Source organism: Bufo gargarizans, chromosome 6 (genome assembly GCF_014858855.1).
Source record: "Bufo gargarizans isolate SCDJY-AF-19 chromosome 6, ASM1485885v1, whole genome shotgun sequence".
Taxonomy (NCBI): Eukaryota; Metazoa; Chordata; class Amphibia; order Anura; family Bufonidae; genus Bufo; species Bufo gargarizans.
Genome location: NC_058085.1, coordinates 331,715,961 through 331,730,979, shown reverse-complemented (window position 1 = coordinate 331,730,979; position 15,019 = coordinate 331,715,961). Strand labels below are relative to the sequence as shown.

At 46.0% G+C, this 15,019-nt stretch overlaps 1 protein-coding gene across 3 annotated transcripts in view; it reads left to right on the top strand.

Moving 5' to 3' along the window:
- Positions 1 to 15,019, top strand: part of CHST15 (carbohydrate sulfotransferase 15) — a 103,108-nt gene that overhangs the window by 63,965 nt on the left and 24,124 nt on the right. For all 3 annotated transcript variants that reach the window (XM_044299063.1, XM_044299061.1, XM_044299062.1), the window contains exons 4-5: positions 13,172 to 13,318; positions 13,391 to 13,547. In XM_044299063.1, coding sequence (XP_044154998.1) covers positions 13,172 to 13,318; positions 13,391 to 13,547 — 304 coding nt within the window. The remainder of the gene's footprint in view (positions 1 to 13,171; positions 13,319 to 13,390; positions 13,548 to 15,019) is intronic.

The following is a 15,019-nucleotide window of genomic DNA, read 5'->3' as shown; positions in this document are numbered from 1 at the left end:
GGTACTTCAGGTGGGATAAGTCCAACTGCCAGACGGAGGCCAGATTCCCCCCCAGGTATTGATGCAGTTCCCAAGACCTCTCAATAATCCTGGTAGTTTCTCCTTTTGGTACAGAACCTGTTGGTGCACATAAACATAAGCTTAATACCAGCATATACTACGATTACAATCAACCCTACTTGCATTATTGTTTGTCTTGCCACCAGGGAGCCTCCACCCACCCTGCTATGGGAGAGGGACTGCAGTGGAGTTATACTTTTGATCATCAGGCCCTGGTCTTCTTTGTGAGACAAACTGCCAACAAGACATATGAATAAGTTCTTTAAAAGGCAACAGGATTGCCAGATGAGGCATAGTTCTTGAACTCACGGGACTGTGAATACAGATCCAACAGTCTTTAATTTTACTGTCAGTGTAATTGAGTCCTCTAAACAGCACCTGGTGGTGTCGGATAAGTGCATTGTCACAGTTATCCTTCAGTTGTTGGTAGAAGGTCGTTGTTCCCAGGATTAGGGCGGCCATCAGCAGGAGGATCCTGTCACAATTAGTGTGGGGGAAAAACTCCACACTAAACACAGGAGGGAAGGGGAACAGTAACTGGGCCTGGAAAATACGGAAGGAACAGGTCACCTCCTAAACAACCCTAATCTGGGCCCTAATTACCTATCAATAGACCTTGAAAGTAGGAATATTCATATGCCGTATACCTAGGCCCTTATATCCCTATAAGTCCCTTGAATGAGGTTAGGACCAGAGACAACCCATTCCTCCCCAGATGGACAAATAGAAGTATCTGTCTCAGGCCCAGATACAAACAGGGAATAAAACAATAAGAAAAGACAAGACTTATGTGAAAGTAGAAAACTGGTAACTCCAGAAGCACCACAGAGTACAACCGACCAGCTAGTTAGAAGGCAGGAACAAAATCTATAAACCGCACCTCCAAGAGTGAGAAGCGGCTACTTATGGGAAAGGCAAATCACCAACAAGCAAAAACACAGACCCAATAAGATCCACAGTGAACTTGTCAATTTAACCCACAAGTTGCCAGTCTCTCTGATCTTCTGGTACCTGCCACGGGAACATCCGTGACAGATCCTCATCCTTGGGCGTCTGAACTTTCTTGCAGTGAGAAGTGTGTATCCAGATAGGCTTTCCTTCAACCTTTACTGCTGTATGAGTAGTCAACAGGACTTGGAAAGGACTATCAAATCTGGGATCCAGGCCTTTTCTCACATGTCTTTATCACCACCCAGTCTCCTGGTTGCAGACTGTGTGTTCCTTCTACTAAATCTGGATCTGGAAGGGAAGCAAACACTTGTTTATGGGTGTACTCAAGCCTCTTTGTGAGGGCCCGCATGTATGGGTAGCTTGTTAGGCTATCATAGTTCATTTGCAACTGTTATGGAAAATACAATCCTAATCTGGGGGCACTTCCAAACAGAATCTCAAATGGGGATGGCCTGCATCACGTCCCTCAATACTTCTCCTGTGAAGTGGAAACCCCTGTCTGATTCAATAACTTCAGGGACACCATACCTGCACACCAGTTCACTGACTAGCTTCTTTGCATTTGTCTTTGCTACTGGGAAGGCTTCCGGCCACCCTGAAGAGATCAACACACAAGGACAAATTCCTATACTCCTACCTTAGGCAGTTGTATATAGTCTATCTGCAGTCTCTGGTATGGGTAATGTGGCCTGGGGGTGTGCTTGCTTGGAGTCTTCACCACTTGACCGGGACTGTTCAATACAAAGACCATACATCCTTGTACAAACCGAGAGGCTACTGTAGAAAACCTGGAGCAATCCACCCTGCATTAACCACACTTGCCATGGCACCTTTTGCTAAGCAAGTGGGTCCGTGGGCCTCCTGAGCCATAGCTGGGTATAGAGGGCGCGGTAGACAAATTTTGTCCCTGTTTCTCAAAATTCCATGTTCATCAGATTTGGTCCCTTGTTTTGCCCAAAGTTCTTTTTCCTCAGGAGGGGCTTTTTCGAGCATTCTTTGAAATGTACTTACAGAAATGTCCTCAGGTCTCAAGGCTCTCACCGGGGTGGCGTCAGCATTTAGTGGCTGGAGTGCAGCTTGTTTGGCTGCCTTGTCTGCTCGATCATTGCCACCGTGGTACATCTTGTATGAGCCTTTACCTTAATAATAGCGACCTCCTCTGGTAATAACAGAGAGTTCATAAGCTCAAGTACAGAGTCTTTATCTTTAATTGGCTGGCCTGCTGATGTTAGAAAGTCTCTAGCCTGCCATATAGGTCCATAGTCATGTGCAATACCAAAAGCATACCTTGAGTCCTGTAGATGTTCACCTTCTTCCCCTTGGCCGATTTACACGCCTCAGTGATTGCCTTCAGCTCTGCCTCTTGCGCTGACATGTGAGGTGGCAGTGGTTCAGCTATCCCTACCTCATACTGTGTGACCACTGCATATCCAGTGTGCAACCGGCCGTCCTCTTCCATTAACATGCTTCCATCTACAAAACACTCAAAATCAGGGTTATCAAGGGGTTTTCATATACATGATTAAATCTGACGTTTCTTGTTGCATTAGTTGTACACAGTCATTGGGTTCATTCCATCATCTCATTTAGGAGGCTGCCTGTACCATCTGTGCCCCCTTCCCCCATTTCTGAATCTGTGATTGGTAACAAAGTAGCAGGATTCAGAGTAGTACATCTTTTGAAAGAAATGTTAGCGGCATGAGGAGTGCACATTGGAGTCTGAGTTGCCTGGCCATAGAAATATGCTTAGGTTGAACCTGTGTTTAATATGCCCTGTATGTCATGAGGTGTTTGTACAATCACTGGGTAGTCCAACACTATTTCAGAGGCTTTTTCTATCATTGCCTGCACTGCCGCTACCGCCCTGACACAAAAGGGGGCACCTCTGGCGACAGGATCTAATCTGGCTGAAAAGTACACCACTGGCCGCTGGCGTCAGTACAGCCGTGCTGTGACCCTGCATTTCTGAACAGAACAGGTTAAATTCCTCGTCATATTTTGGAATACCCAGGGCTGGGGCCGAGGTTATGCACGGCTTCAATGTATGGAAAGTATTTACTGCCTCTTCTGTAAGGTGAAATGGGTCAGATGACAGACAATCATACAGAGGCTGCATTAACATGGAGGCATGTCTAATCCAGGGGCGACAGTATGACACCAGCCCCAAAAACACCCGTAGGCTTTATGCTCCTTTGGGCACTTGTATCCTTTCAACAGTCTCCTTTCTTTCTGGGGTTAGGTGGCGAGCTCCATGGGAGAGACAGTGTCCTAGAAATACAACCTTGTTTTTACAAAACTGCAGCTTCTGCTTTGAGGCTTTACACCCGTTCTGATGTAGGAAAATTAAGAGATATAGTTGCATCACAGCAAGTCTCACTGTCTTCAGCACACGAAAAGCATTAATTTGACTGGCCACTGCTATCTCCTGGGCATGGCTGAGGGGGTACAGCTTCACTTGAGAGGGCTGACATCCTGGCTTAAGATGCACAGTGACCGGAGACATGGGGAGTTTCCCTATGTCTGTTTTTGATGTTGCCTATAAATCCTTCGGTACCACCTCAAGAACGGCCTGGTCTACAAGGGTTAACTCTGATGGTTCAGTCTCAGGCAGGGCTAATGTCGCTATTAAGGGACATAATACTTCCTCTTGGGCCCCAAACTCTACACGGGAAGTGCCATCCGGGTAAGTGTATGTGGGCTCCCAGTGCTTGCAAAACATCAGTCCCTAAAAGAGGTTCTGGCAGGTTTTCTTTAACTAACAATTGGGTAACAACTGTACTGTCTTATCTTTAGCTGGCTCAGATTCACGGACAAAAACTGTTTCTCCTGTAAATTCCACAGCTAGTACATAACAAGGGGTTAACTGATGAGGCTGCAAGAAACTTTGGTCTACTACTGTTTTGGCTGCCCCCGTGTCCACCAGGAATGGTACTGCCTTTTTGTTGCCTATGGATACGGGTACATGAAGTTGGGGGCCCTTTTCTTCACTTTTTGCGAGCAGTACGGGGTTGCCTATTTCCTAGCAGAGAGTAAAAATGGCAGTGGAGGTCTGTTGATCTCCACTGTCAGTATCCTTGGGCACTTCCCGTTGCCGACGCAGAGCGCGGCAATTTCGTTTTATGTTGCCAGGTTTCTCAGTTAAAACATCTAAAATCTCTACAGGATGTTTGTTGTTGTCCCTGGCCCTGACATATTTGACTGCAGCCCCTGAATTCTTTTTCATGTCCAGTTCTAACCCTTTTGCAGCAGCAGTCAGTTGTGGCAGTTGGGTGTCTCGCCATTCAGGTTTACAGGCATTTTAACTTGGCTTGTAGAGCAGGTCTCAAGCCTTCCATAAATGCGGATGTCAACAATTTCTCACCCATTGGTCCAGTCTGATACCACCCCATGTCAGTCCAAATGGTCCGCAGTCCAGCTGCGTACATCTCTACTGTCGCTTTCCTACACACTCTCTCTCTCTCTCTCTCTCTCTCTCTCTCTCTCTCTCTCTCTCACTAGTTGTCTGGCAGTTTTCCTCTTTTGCTCCCCGGACTTACTTGGTATGGTCCCCATGGTCAGTCTCAGTCCAATCCCAGGATTTGCAGTAAAAAGAAGGGTCCAGCTTCCAAAAATCTTGGAATCTTTTAATAATTCAGTGCAATAAAACCATGTACATCCAGGTCTACACGTTTCGGATCTTTGACAATATAGATCCTTACTTATATTATCAAAGATCCGAAACGCATAGACCTGGATGAGCATGTTTTTTTTTATACTGAATTATTAAAAGATTCCATGTTGGAAGTTGGATCCTTTTTTTTTTTTACTGGATATACACCTTCATGCCAAGGTTCCTGGCTTGGTCCGTGCATCCTCCTATTTGCCTCAGGTGAGCGCACCACTTTTGTTCCTTCAATCCCAGGATTTGGGTCTGGCTCACAAGGCACTTTAACACTCCAAATCCTGAATTACATAATTTGCCGCCCATGCTTCCCCTAGGTCCTCCTCCCTCGGATAGTCATTCTGGTTCACCTAGTCAGGACTTATGCACAGACCACCTTGGGGACCCACCAGGTCTATAATAACCTCAACATGGGGTGTCCCTTTAAATAAAAAATAAAAAAATTCCCTCCTTTGTGATCAGACAAATTATCAGTACATACAATACTACAGGTCCTTCTCAAAAAATTAGCATATTGTGATAAAGTTCATTATTTTCTGTAATGTACTGATAAACATTAGACTTTCATATATTTTAGATTCATTACACACCAACTGAAGTAGTTCAAGCCTTTTATTGTTTTAATATTGATGATTTTGGCATACAGCTCATGAAAACCCCAAATTCCTATCTCAAAACATTAGCATATCATGAAAAGGTTCTCTAAACGAGCTATTAACCTAATCATCTAAACACCTGCAAAAGATTCCTGAGGCTTTTAAAAACTCCCAGCCTGGTTCATTACTCAAAACGGCAATCATGGGTAAGACTGCCGACCTGACTGCTGTCCAGAAGGCCATCATTGACACCCTCAAGCAAGAGGGTAAGGCACAGAAAGAAATTTCTGAATGAATAGGCTGTTCCCAGAGTGCTGTATCAAGGCACCTCAGTGGGAAGTCTGTGGGAAGGAAAAAGTGTGGCAGAAAACGCTGCACAACGAGAAGAGGTGACCGGACCCTGAGGAAGATTGTGGAGAAGGACCGATTCCAGACCTTGGGGGACCTGCGGAAGCAGTGGACTGAGTCTGGAGTAGAAACATCCAGAGCCACCGTGTACAGGTGTGTGCAGGAAATGGGCTACAGGTGCCGCATTCCCCAGGTCAAGCCACTTTTGAACCAGAAACAGCGGCAGAAGCGCCTGACCTGGGCTACAGAGAAGCAGCACTGGACTGTTGCATGTCATTCGGAAATCAAGGTGCCAGAGTCTGGAGGAAGACTAGGGAGAGGGAAATGCCAAAATGCCTGAAGTCCAGTGTCAAGTACCCACAGTCAGTGATGGTCTGGGGTGCCATGTCAGCTGCTGGTGTTTGTCCACTGTGTTTTATCAAGGGCAGGGTCAATGCAGCTAGCTATCAGGAGATTTTGGAGCACTTCATGCTTCCATCTGCTGAAAAGCTTTATGGAGATGAAGATTTCATTTTTCAGCACGACCTGGCACCTGCTCACAGTGCCAAAACCACTGGTAAATGGTTTACTGACCATGGTATTACTGTGCTCAATTGGCCTGCCAACTCTCCTGACCTGAACCCCACAGAGAATCTGTGGGATATTGGGAAGAGAAAGTTGAGAGACGCAAGACCCAACACTCTGGATGAGCTTAAGGCCGCTATCGAAGCATCCTGGGCCTCCATAACACCTCAGCAGTGCCACAGGCTGATTGCCTCCATGCCACGCCGCATTGAAGCAGTCATTTCTGCAAAAGGATTCCCGACCAAGTATTGAGTGCATAACTGAACATAATTATTTGAAGGTTGACTTTTTTTGTATTAAAAACACTTTTCTTTTATTGGTCGGATGAAATATGCTAATTTTTTTAGATAGGAAATTTGGGTTTTCATGAGCTGTATGACAAAATCATCAATATTAAAACAATAAAAGGCTTGAACTACTTCAGTTGGTGTGTAATGAATCAAAAATATATGAAAGTCTAATGTTTATCAGTACATTACAGAAAATAATGAACTTTATCACAATATGCTAATTTTTTTAGAAGGACCTGTATAGTGACTACCTCTCTTCTCCATCCCTCAGTTTCAACCTCACAAGCTACTTTTATCCATATATCAACCACTTCTTCACATCCATGATCCTTTATCCAACCACAATGTGTCCTACTGAATCTTTTCCAGACTTCTAGGTTAAGATTCCCATACTTCATCCCTGCCTTCTCAAACACTCTGTCCACATTCTTCAGACCCTCTTTACCTCCTCTTTCCTTCACCAATGTGTTGGCTGTCTTATAACTTTCGGGTATACTGAAATTATTCTCCATTGCTCTTCAACTGTACCAAAACAACTATAGAAAGTAACAAAATTCTGAGACGTCCGTTTCCCCAGAGCTTCCTCACTATATTCACCTAGTGTACTCTGTACTGAGCTTTATTATACAAATCAAGTCTACAAAAGGGGCATCTGAGACCAAGGACTTTGATTTATCTTTCTATAATGTTTCCAAATACAGTAAAGAACAAACAAAACCTGTACCGTGACTCCTAAAGCCAGACCAAAAACATCCTCATGATCAGAAACTAAACCCAACAATCATAGTAGTGGTGGGCGATATGGCCTAAAATCTATATTGCAATATAATTTTAAGCATGTGCGATATGGGATATATATCGCAATATATTGTATATTTCGGGGGGGGGGGGGGGGGTGTCATGGTAACCGATCGGAGCCCCGCGATTACACTGCTGGGGTTCTGATCAGAAGCTGCCACCCTGGGGCCACTGACACCAATGATTTAATTGTGTGGAGGGGGGGGGGGGCGCAATTAATATAATACTTCGAGGGGGAGTAGAAGGGAGGGGCTGTGGCCACTGCGCCACCAATAAATATGCCCGAATACAAGCGTAGCCTGCATGTGCCAGCCATATCCCATACCTGGCCTCTATTACTGCGGGCCGTGATCCGCCACAATTAACCCCTCAGGACCTGAGGGGTTAATTGCGGCAGATCACGGTGCGCAGTAATAGAGGCCAGGTATGGGATATGGCTGGCACATGCAGGCTACGTTTGTATTCAGTTTCTCCTCCTCTCCGTTCTCATTGGTGGAGCAGTGGCCACAGTTCTCCCCTCCTCCTCCTAGTCTGTTCTCATTGGTGGTCAGCGGCAGCCGCACACAGTGGGGAGGGAGGGACTCCTCTTTCTCCACTGAGTGGTGAGTGGTGCATGTCATGTTCTACCGCAATCTGCGATATAAACGCAATCTCTATCGTTGGCCAGATTTATATAGTTTATATTGCATATCGTCTATATCGCCCACCCCTAAATCATAGGTATTTTCAACCTTTAAGGTTCGTTATCAATATGAACTCGACTGTAAAATGACTTTTATACATACGTTCCTTCAACAATCCCTCGAGCCAGACAACCAGTCAGGGAGGCACAGATATAATGTAAGATAAAGTCTCTTACCTTGCAGAGCTGTCTTTTATATCTGTCTGTCCCGGATTATCCAAGTTGTCGGGAGATCAATAAAGTGTCCTTTAGTCGAGCCCCTCGTTGAGGCGCCAATTTAGTTAGGGCAAAACCCCCACCTCTATGATTGTCAGTATTCCAAATTGAAGTTTTACGAGCGCTCAGAGAGCTGACACACACACACTTGCTGAATCAACTGCTCTACTTTATTCCATAAATGCATACATTTTATAGCAGTATAGATAACAGACAAATCGGGCACACCACCAAGGGGGTGGAAAGCGAAACTAATGATTTGATTGGTTACTCATAAAAGGCAATACTTCTGTACCATACTAACAGAATTAGTCTTTAATGGTTAAAAACGTCTAATAATTAAAAAGACTCTGCAGTATCTTATCTCAAAGTTAGTATTCGTTAGCAGCGCATTCCAAACTAACAAGGAGCAGAACTCTCTCTTGTATGTCAGAGTCTGATAAGGAAGCGAGGGGGCTACTACCTTGGCCTTGCAGCGAGGAGCATTTGATTTATATACACAGACTCCCTACATCCTGCCAGCTGGTTCTTTAATTTTTCCACATATGTACAAGATGGAGAACACGTTCATACAAAATTGATTCTCATCCCTCACGTACTGTCATAGGGTTGTACTGTGTGGCACGTACTGTCATAGGGTTGTGCTATGTGGCACGTACTGTCATAGGGTTGTACTGTGTGGCACGTACTGTCATAGGGTTGTACTGTGTGGCACGTACTGTCATAGGGTTGTACTGTGTGGCACGTACTGTCATAGGGTTGTACTGTGTGGCACGTACTGTCATAGGGTTGTACTGTGTGGCACGTACTGTCATAGGGTTGTACTGTGTGGCACGTACTGTCATAGGGTTGTACTGTGTGGCACGTACTGTCATAGGGTTGTACTGTGTGGCACGTACTGTCATAGGGTTGTACTGTGTGGCACGTACTGTCATAGGGTTGTACTGTGTGGCACGTACTGTGATAGGGTTGTGCTATGTGGCACGTACTGTCATAGGGTTGTACTGTGTGGCACGTACTGTCATAGGGTTGTACTGTGTGGCACGTACTGTCATAGGGTTGTACTGTGTGGCACGTACTGTCATAGGGTTGTACTGTGTGGCACGTACTGTCATAGGGTTGTACTGTGTGGCACGTACTGTCATTGGGTTGTACTGTGTGGCACGTACTGTCATTGGGTTGTACTGTGTGGCACGTACTGTCATAGGGTTGTACTGTGTGGCACGTACTGTCATAGGGTTGTACTGTGTGGCACGTACTGTCATTGGGTTGTACTGTGTGGCACGTACTGTCATTGGGTTGTACTGTGTGGCACGTACTGTCATAGGGTTGTACTGTGTGGCACGTACTGTCATAGGGTTGTACTGTGTGGCACGTACTGTCATTGGGTTGTACTGTGTGGCACGTACTGTCATTGGGTTGTACTGTGTGGCATGTACTGTCATAGGGTTGTACTGTGTGGCACGTACTGTCATTGGGTTGTACTGTGTGGCTGGTTGTTTTGCTGATAAGAGAATTACTTCAGGATCAGATACTCTTTAAAGAGAAACTGGACTACAGCGACACTACAAAGGAAGGTTTATCATATGATTTTATTAAATATAATTAGTAGCAGTTGCGTGCCTAAGAAGTTTGTCACCCGGAGCAGGTCCTTTCATGGGCACCCCTTCCCCCCAAAATACTTGTACCCCCTCACAGTAGTATTGCCCTCATTGTATAACCCTCACAGTAGTTTTGTCCATATTTGTTCCCCCTAATAATATCCACATTGTGCCCCCTCACACTATTTATGTCCTCACTGTACAACTTTCACAGTAGTTATGCCTACATTGTGCCCCCTTCACAGTAGTAATGTCCTATCTGTGCCCCCTTCACAGTTGTAATGCCCTCTTTGTGCCTGCTTCCCAGTAGGTATGCCCTCACTGTGCCTTTTCCGAGTAGTAATGCCCATTGTGCCCCTTCACAGTAGTAATGCCCATTGCGCCACCGTCGTAGTAGTAATGCCCATTGTGTCCCCTTCATAGCAGTAAAGACCTTTGTCTCCTTCACAGTGATGATGCTCTCTGTGCCTCCTCTGTTAAAAAAAACAAAAAAAACACTAACTACTCACCTTGTCCCGTTCCTGAAGCTCAGTCCTCTCTCCCCTGCAGACACAGATCACTCTGCAGCACGGTGTGGGCGGGGCTTATGCAGATTTCAGGGCAGCAGGCTCCTCCCACACAGGCCAGCAGCGCGATCCGTGCTCCTGCTTCACCATTCTGTGCGGGAGAGACGGAGCGCAGGACGCTGAGTGACAGGACAGCAGCTTCCGGAGCTCCAGCAATGAGCTGTATTGATGGAAGCGCTCATTGCTTCTGGGCTCTGGCACCCCTCTGAGAGCAGGCATCCGGGCTGACCCCCATCCTTAGCGTGCCACTGATTAGTAGTATATACATATAGCGATATAATGTCCTTCTTTTGCACTTATCTATACACAAAGGATAAAGAACATAATAGACAATTACATCAACACTTTAGCTGGAGTCCTGACTACATCCAGCGTGAAGGTACATCGCAGATTGAGTAAGCTTCATCCGACAGTCACATCAGCTGGGGAGACCATTCAGCAAAAGCAGTAAGAGTCTCGATCGGGAAAACACTGATTAGGTCCCTACACGAGGCACCCCCCCGTAGGATGAGCTTCTGACTGCTTTCCTGAAGGGTTACAGCTTTAGGCCTCATGCACACGTCCGCAAAAACAGATCCGCAAAAAATACATATGACATCCGTGTGCATTCTGTATTATGCTGAACGGAATAGCTGGCCCCTAATAGAACAGTCCTATCCTTGTCCGTAATGCGGACCATAGTAGGTCAAATACTATTTTTTTATTTTTTGCGGACCGTATGCGTAACCATTCATTTCAATGGGTCCGCAAAAAAATAAATAAAAAAAGTTACTTCATGTGCATTCTGTTTCAGTATTTCCGTGTGTCCATTCCACAAAAAAAAAAAAGAAGGAACGGACACGGAAAGAATGTGCATGAGCCCTTATACAGATTATCCAAAAAGCTCCATTCCCTAGTGAAATGCAACCAGCGCATGCGCTCCATAATTGTCTGTGTACGTGTTGTTCATCTGCTCTCACCCCTGACCTTGGAGCGGCCAGTTCCCAGATCCGCAGCGAGTCAGAATCCCAAAACAACCTTGAGAAAATATGTAGACAAAGCCTTACTCCCTTATCCCTGCATTCACAGGCCATACAATCAAATTTAAATGAACAGATACAAAAGGAAATTCAAATGATCAGAAACGACTTCTTCACACTTTTCTCGTACTGTTATAGGGTTGTACAATGTGGCTGGCACTGTTATAGTTTTTTATGCACTTATATAGCGCTGACATATTCCGCAGCACTTTCCAAACATTAGCATCAAGCTGTCCCCAATGGGGCTCACAATCCTCACAAGTTCCCTATCAGTATGTCTTTGGAGTGTGGGAGAAAACCGGAGAACCCAGAGGAACCCAGGCAAACACGGAAGGACATACAGACTCCATGTAGATGTTGGACTTGAACCTAGGACCGCAGGGCTGCAAGGCAACATGTGTTGCTGCTACTGGTATGGTGAGCTTTATGTGGCTGGTACTGTTATGAGTCTGTACTTTGCAGCTGGCACTGTAATGGGGCGGTACTGTGTGGGGTGACAGTTTGTGGCTTGCACTGTTTTGGTGGGCATTGTGTGGCTGGCACTGTTGTGACCACTATGTGGTTGGCACTGTTTTGGTGGGCATTGTGTGGCTGGCACTGTTGTGACCACTATGTGGTTGGCACTGTTTTGGTGGGCATTGTGTGGCTGGCACTGTTGTGACCACTATGTGGTTGGCACTGTTGTGGTGGGCATTGTGTGGCTGGCACTGTTGTGACCACTATGTGGTTGGCACTGTTTTGGTGGGCATTGTGTGGCTGGCACTGTTGTGACCACTATGTGGTTGGCACTGTTGTGGTGGGCATTGTGTGGCTGGCTTCGTGGTGTGCCCTTTGCGCCACCCCCTTTGCCCTGCACTAGTCATAACACAGAGCTCCATGGAGCATTCTCATCTTAAACCTGCACAGTACTGTGCAAAAGTTTGAGGCAGGTGTGAGAAAATGCTGCACAGTAAGTATGCTCTCAAATAGTTTATTTTTTATCAATTAGCAAAATGTAAAGTGAATGAACAAAAGAGAAAACCAAATCCCATACATATTAGGTGTGACCGCTACATTTGCACACAGTTTTTGAGAGATCTCAGCAAGGAGGTTGTTCCAGACATCTTGGAGAACTAACCACAGACCTTCTGTGGATGTAGGCTTGCTCAAATCCTTCTGTCTCTTCATGTAATCCCAGAGAGACTGGATGTGGGTGAGATCAGGACCCTATCCTCACTTCCAGGACTCCTTGTTCTTCTTTACGCTGAAGATCTGAAGTTCTTAATGACATTGCCTATAGGTTTGGGGTCTTTGTCCTACTGCAGAATATGTTTTAAATTTTTAAGGAGAGCCAGCACCCTGCCTAAGCTGCATCCAAGGCATCGTACTCAGACAGCCATAATCCTACTCCGTACTGATGAGGGGCGAGCACCCCGAAACATCTGTCTGCAGATGGGTATCTGGCTTGGCTATTTTCTCTTGCCATGTCCCAGAGTTACCTCCACACGGTGGCGCTATTGAGTTAGTTCTCTTTTAAATAGGAGATACCACTTACTAGGGCCGGTCTCTTTCAGAAGATGCAGTACATTACCTACAACACTTCTATTTTCTTACTTTTCAGCATTTTTTTTTCACACCTGCCTAAAACTTGCACAATACTGTATGTCATATCTACAGTAATTGCCATAAATGACTGATTCCTGGTGGTTACACATCTGAGATCCTTATATATTTGAAGAATGAGGTTTCCTGACCCCATGGTGGGCACTCCAGAGAAGAAAAGGTTGGGTGTGCCTGCTCCACTGATTTACCCGATGTAAATGACCCTTTTCTATTTTAGGGATTGTGAGATTAAAGGAACCTTTCCTTAAGCCATTCCCATTGGAAGATTATCTGGACCTTTTTGATGTGGCAGGCCAAAAAATCCAAGATTTTCACCATGAAGACGCCCTGTTAGATTCTGGGCGGATGAATCAGATCCTCACAGGTAGGAGGCAATGGAGGAGACGGCACAATTATAAATGTATGTATTTACATATAATTTATTTTTTTCATGCAGGAGAAGCCAGTGCGTCTACCATGTGGGACAACAGTCCTTGGTCTTACTTCTATGACAACGTCACCAACACGGAGCCCCCAGTTCTGATCCAGGACTTCATCCATGCTTTCCAGCCAAGGGCCAAGTTCATTGTCATGCTGCGGGACCCCGTGGAGAGGTAACATTTTTTTAAATTATGCATCTGAACTACATCAACTTGTGGTAAATCACAGGGGTTATAGTTACTGTGGGGCTTTCAACCACACGGTACCAACCGCTCAATGTGTAGGAACCGCTAGGATGCCTTCACATGGGGCAGGTTTTGTTGCAGAACTGAAAATGACTCGCATTCACCTGGAAGGGGCTTGCAGAAGTCAATGCGCCTGCCGCCAAAACCACCCCATTCAGATGAACAGAACTGATTTTCATTTGCAGAAATTTCTGTAGAAAAATTTGCCACACGTGAAGGAACCCTTAAAGGGGTTGTCTTATCTCAGACCATGGGGATATATCACTAGGATATGCTTCCATTGTCTGATAGGTGGGACCTGCACCTATCTCCAAAACGGAGCCTTGCCAAGTGGTGGTCCTGCCACCAGCAAGCGCTCACCCCATAGAAGTGAATAGGAGCGCACCACGCTTGCGCGGCCACCGCTCCCATTCACTTCTATGGGAAATAGTCAAACCAGGGCTGTGCTATTTTCGGCTGTCCCATAGAAATGAATGGAGGGGTGGCCGAGCATGCTACACTCAGAACGGATCCCCTAAAGTGGTGGAGGGCACAACCACCCTCCATTCGTTTCTATCGGGCTGCCGAAAATAGCAGATAGCTGAGCGCTGGCTTTGCTATTTCCGTCGTGCACATAGAAGTGAATGGGAGCAGTGGCTGGGCATGCGCGGTGTGCTCCCATTTACTTCTATGGGGAGAGCGCTTGGTGGTGACCGGACCGGAGTCCTCTAGCCACCACTTGGCGGAGCTCCGATAGGTCCACTGGGACCCGCACCTACCAGACAATGGGGGAATATCCTAGCTATATGCCCCCATTGTCTGAGATGAGACAACCCCTTTAAAGGGGTTTTCTTTCCAAGACTTTCTTACTCATGACCTATCCCCCCGATCAGCTGTTTGAGAAGGAGCGCCGCCGCCTTCTCTCTGCTTTCCCTAGGCCAGTGACGACACGTTCATCAATCACATGGCCTAGGCCCAGCTCAGTCCCATAGACGTGAATGGGGCTGAGCTGCGATACCAAGCGCAGCCACTATACAGTGTACGGCGCTGTGCTAGGAAAGCTGCAAGAGACCGCAGAACTGGCTGGAGTTCTGGTGAGCGGGAGTGCTGGAAATCAGACCCCTTCCGATCTGATCTTGATACCCTAACCAGAAGATAGGTCATTGATATCAAATTCCTGGATAACCCCTTTAAGGCCGGTCAGCTGTAGACCGCCTACTTGCTGATGGTTTCCATGTTTCAACTACATTGACAACAAAAGGAAAATAAAGAAGACAGTATTTCTGTAACACAGCCATGTGCTTAAATAAATGCATATCCTTATTCACCACTATACATACAATAAATGTTTTGGAAAATTGCATTTATTTTGGAGGAGATCATTTAAAAAAATGAATTTAGATGCAAAATCTCTGCCCGGC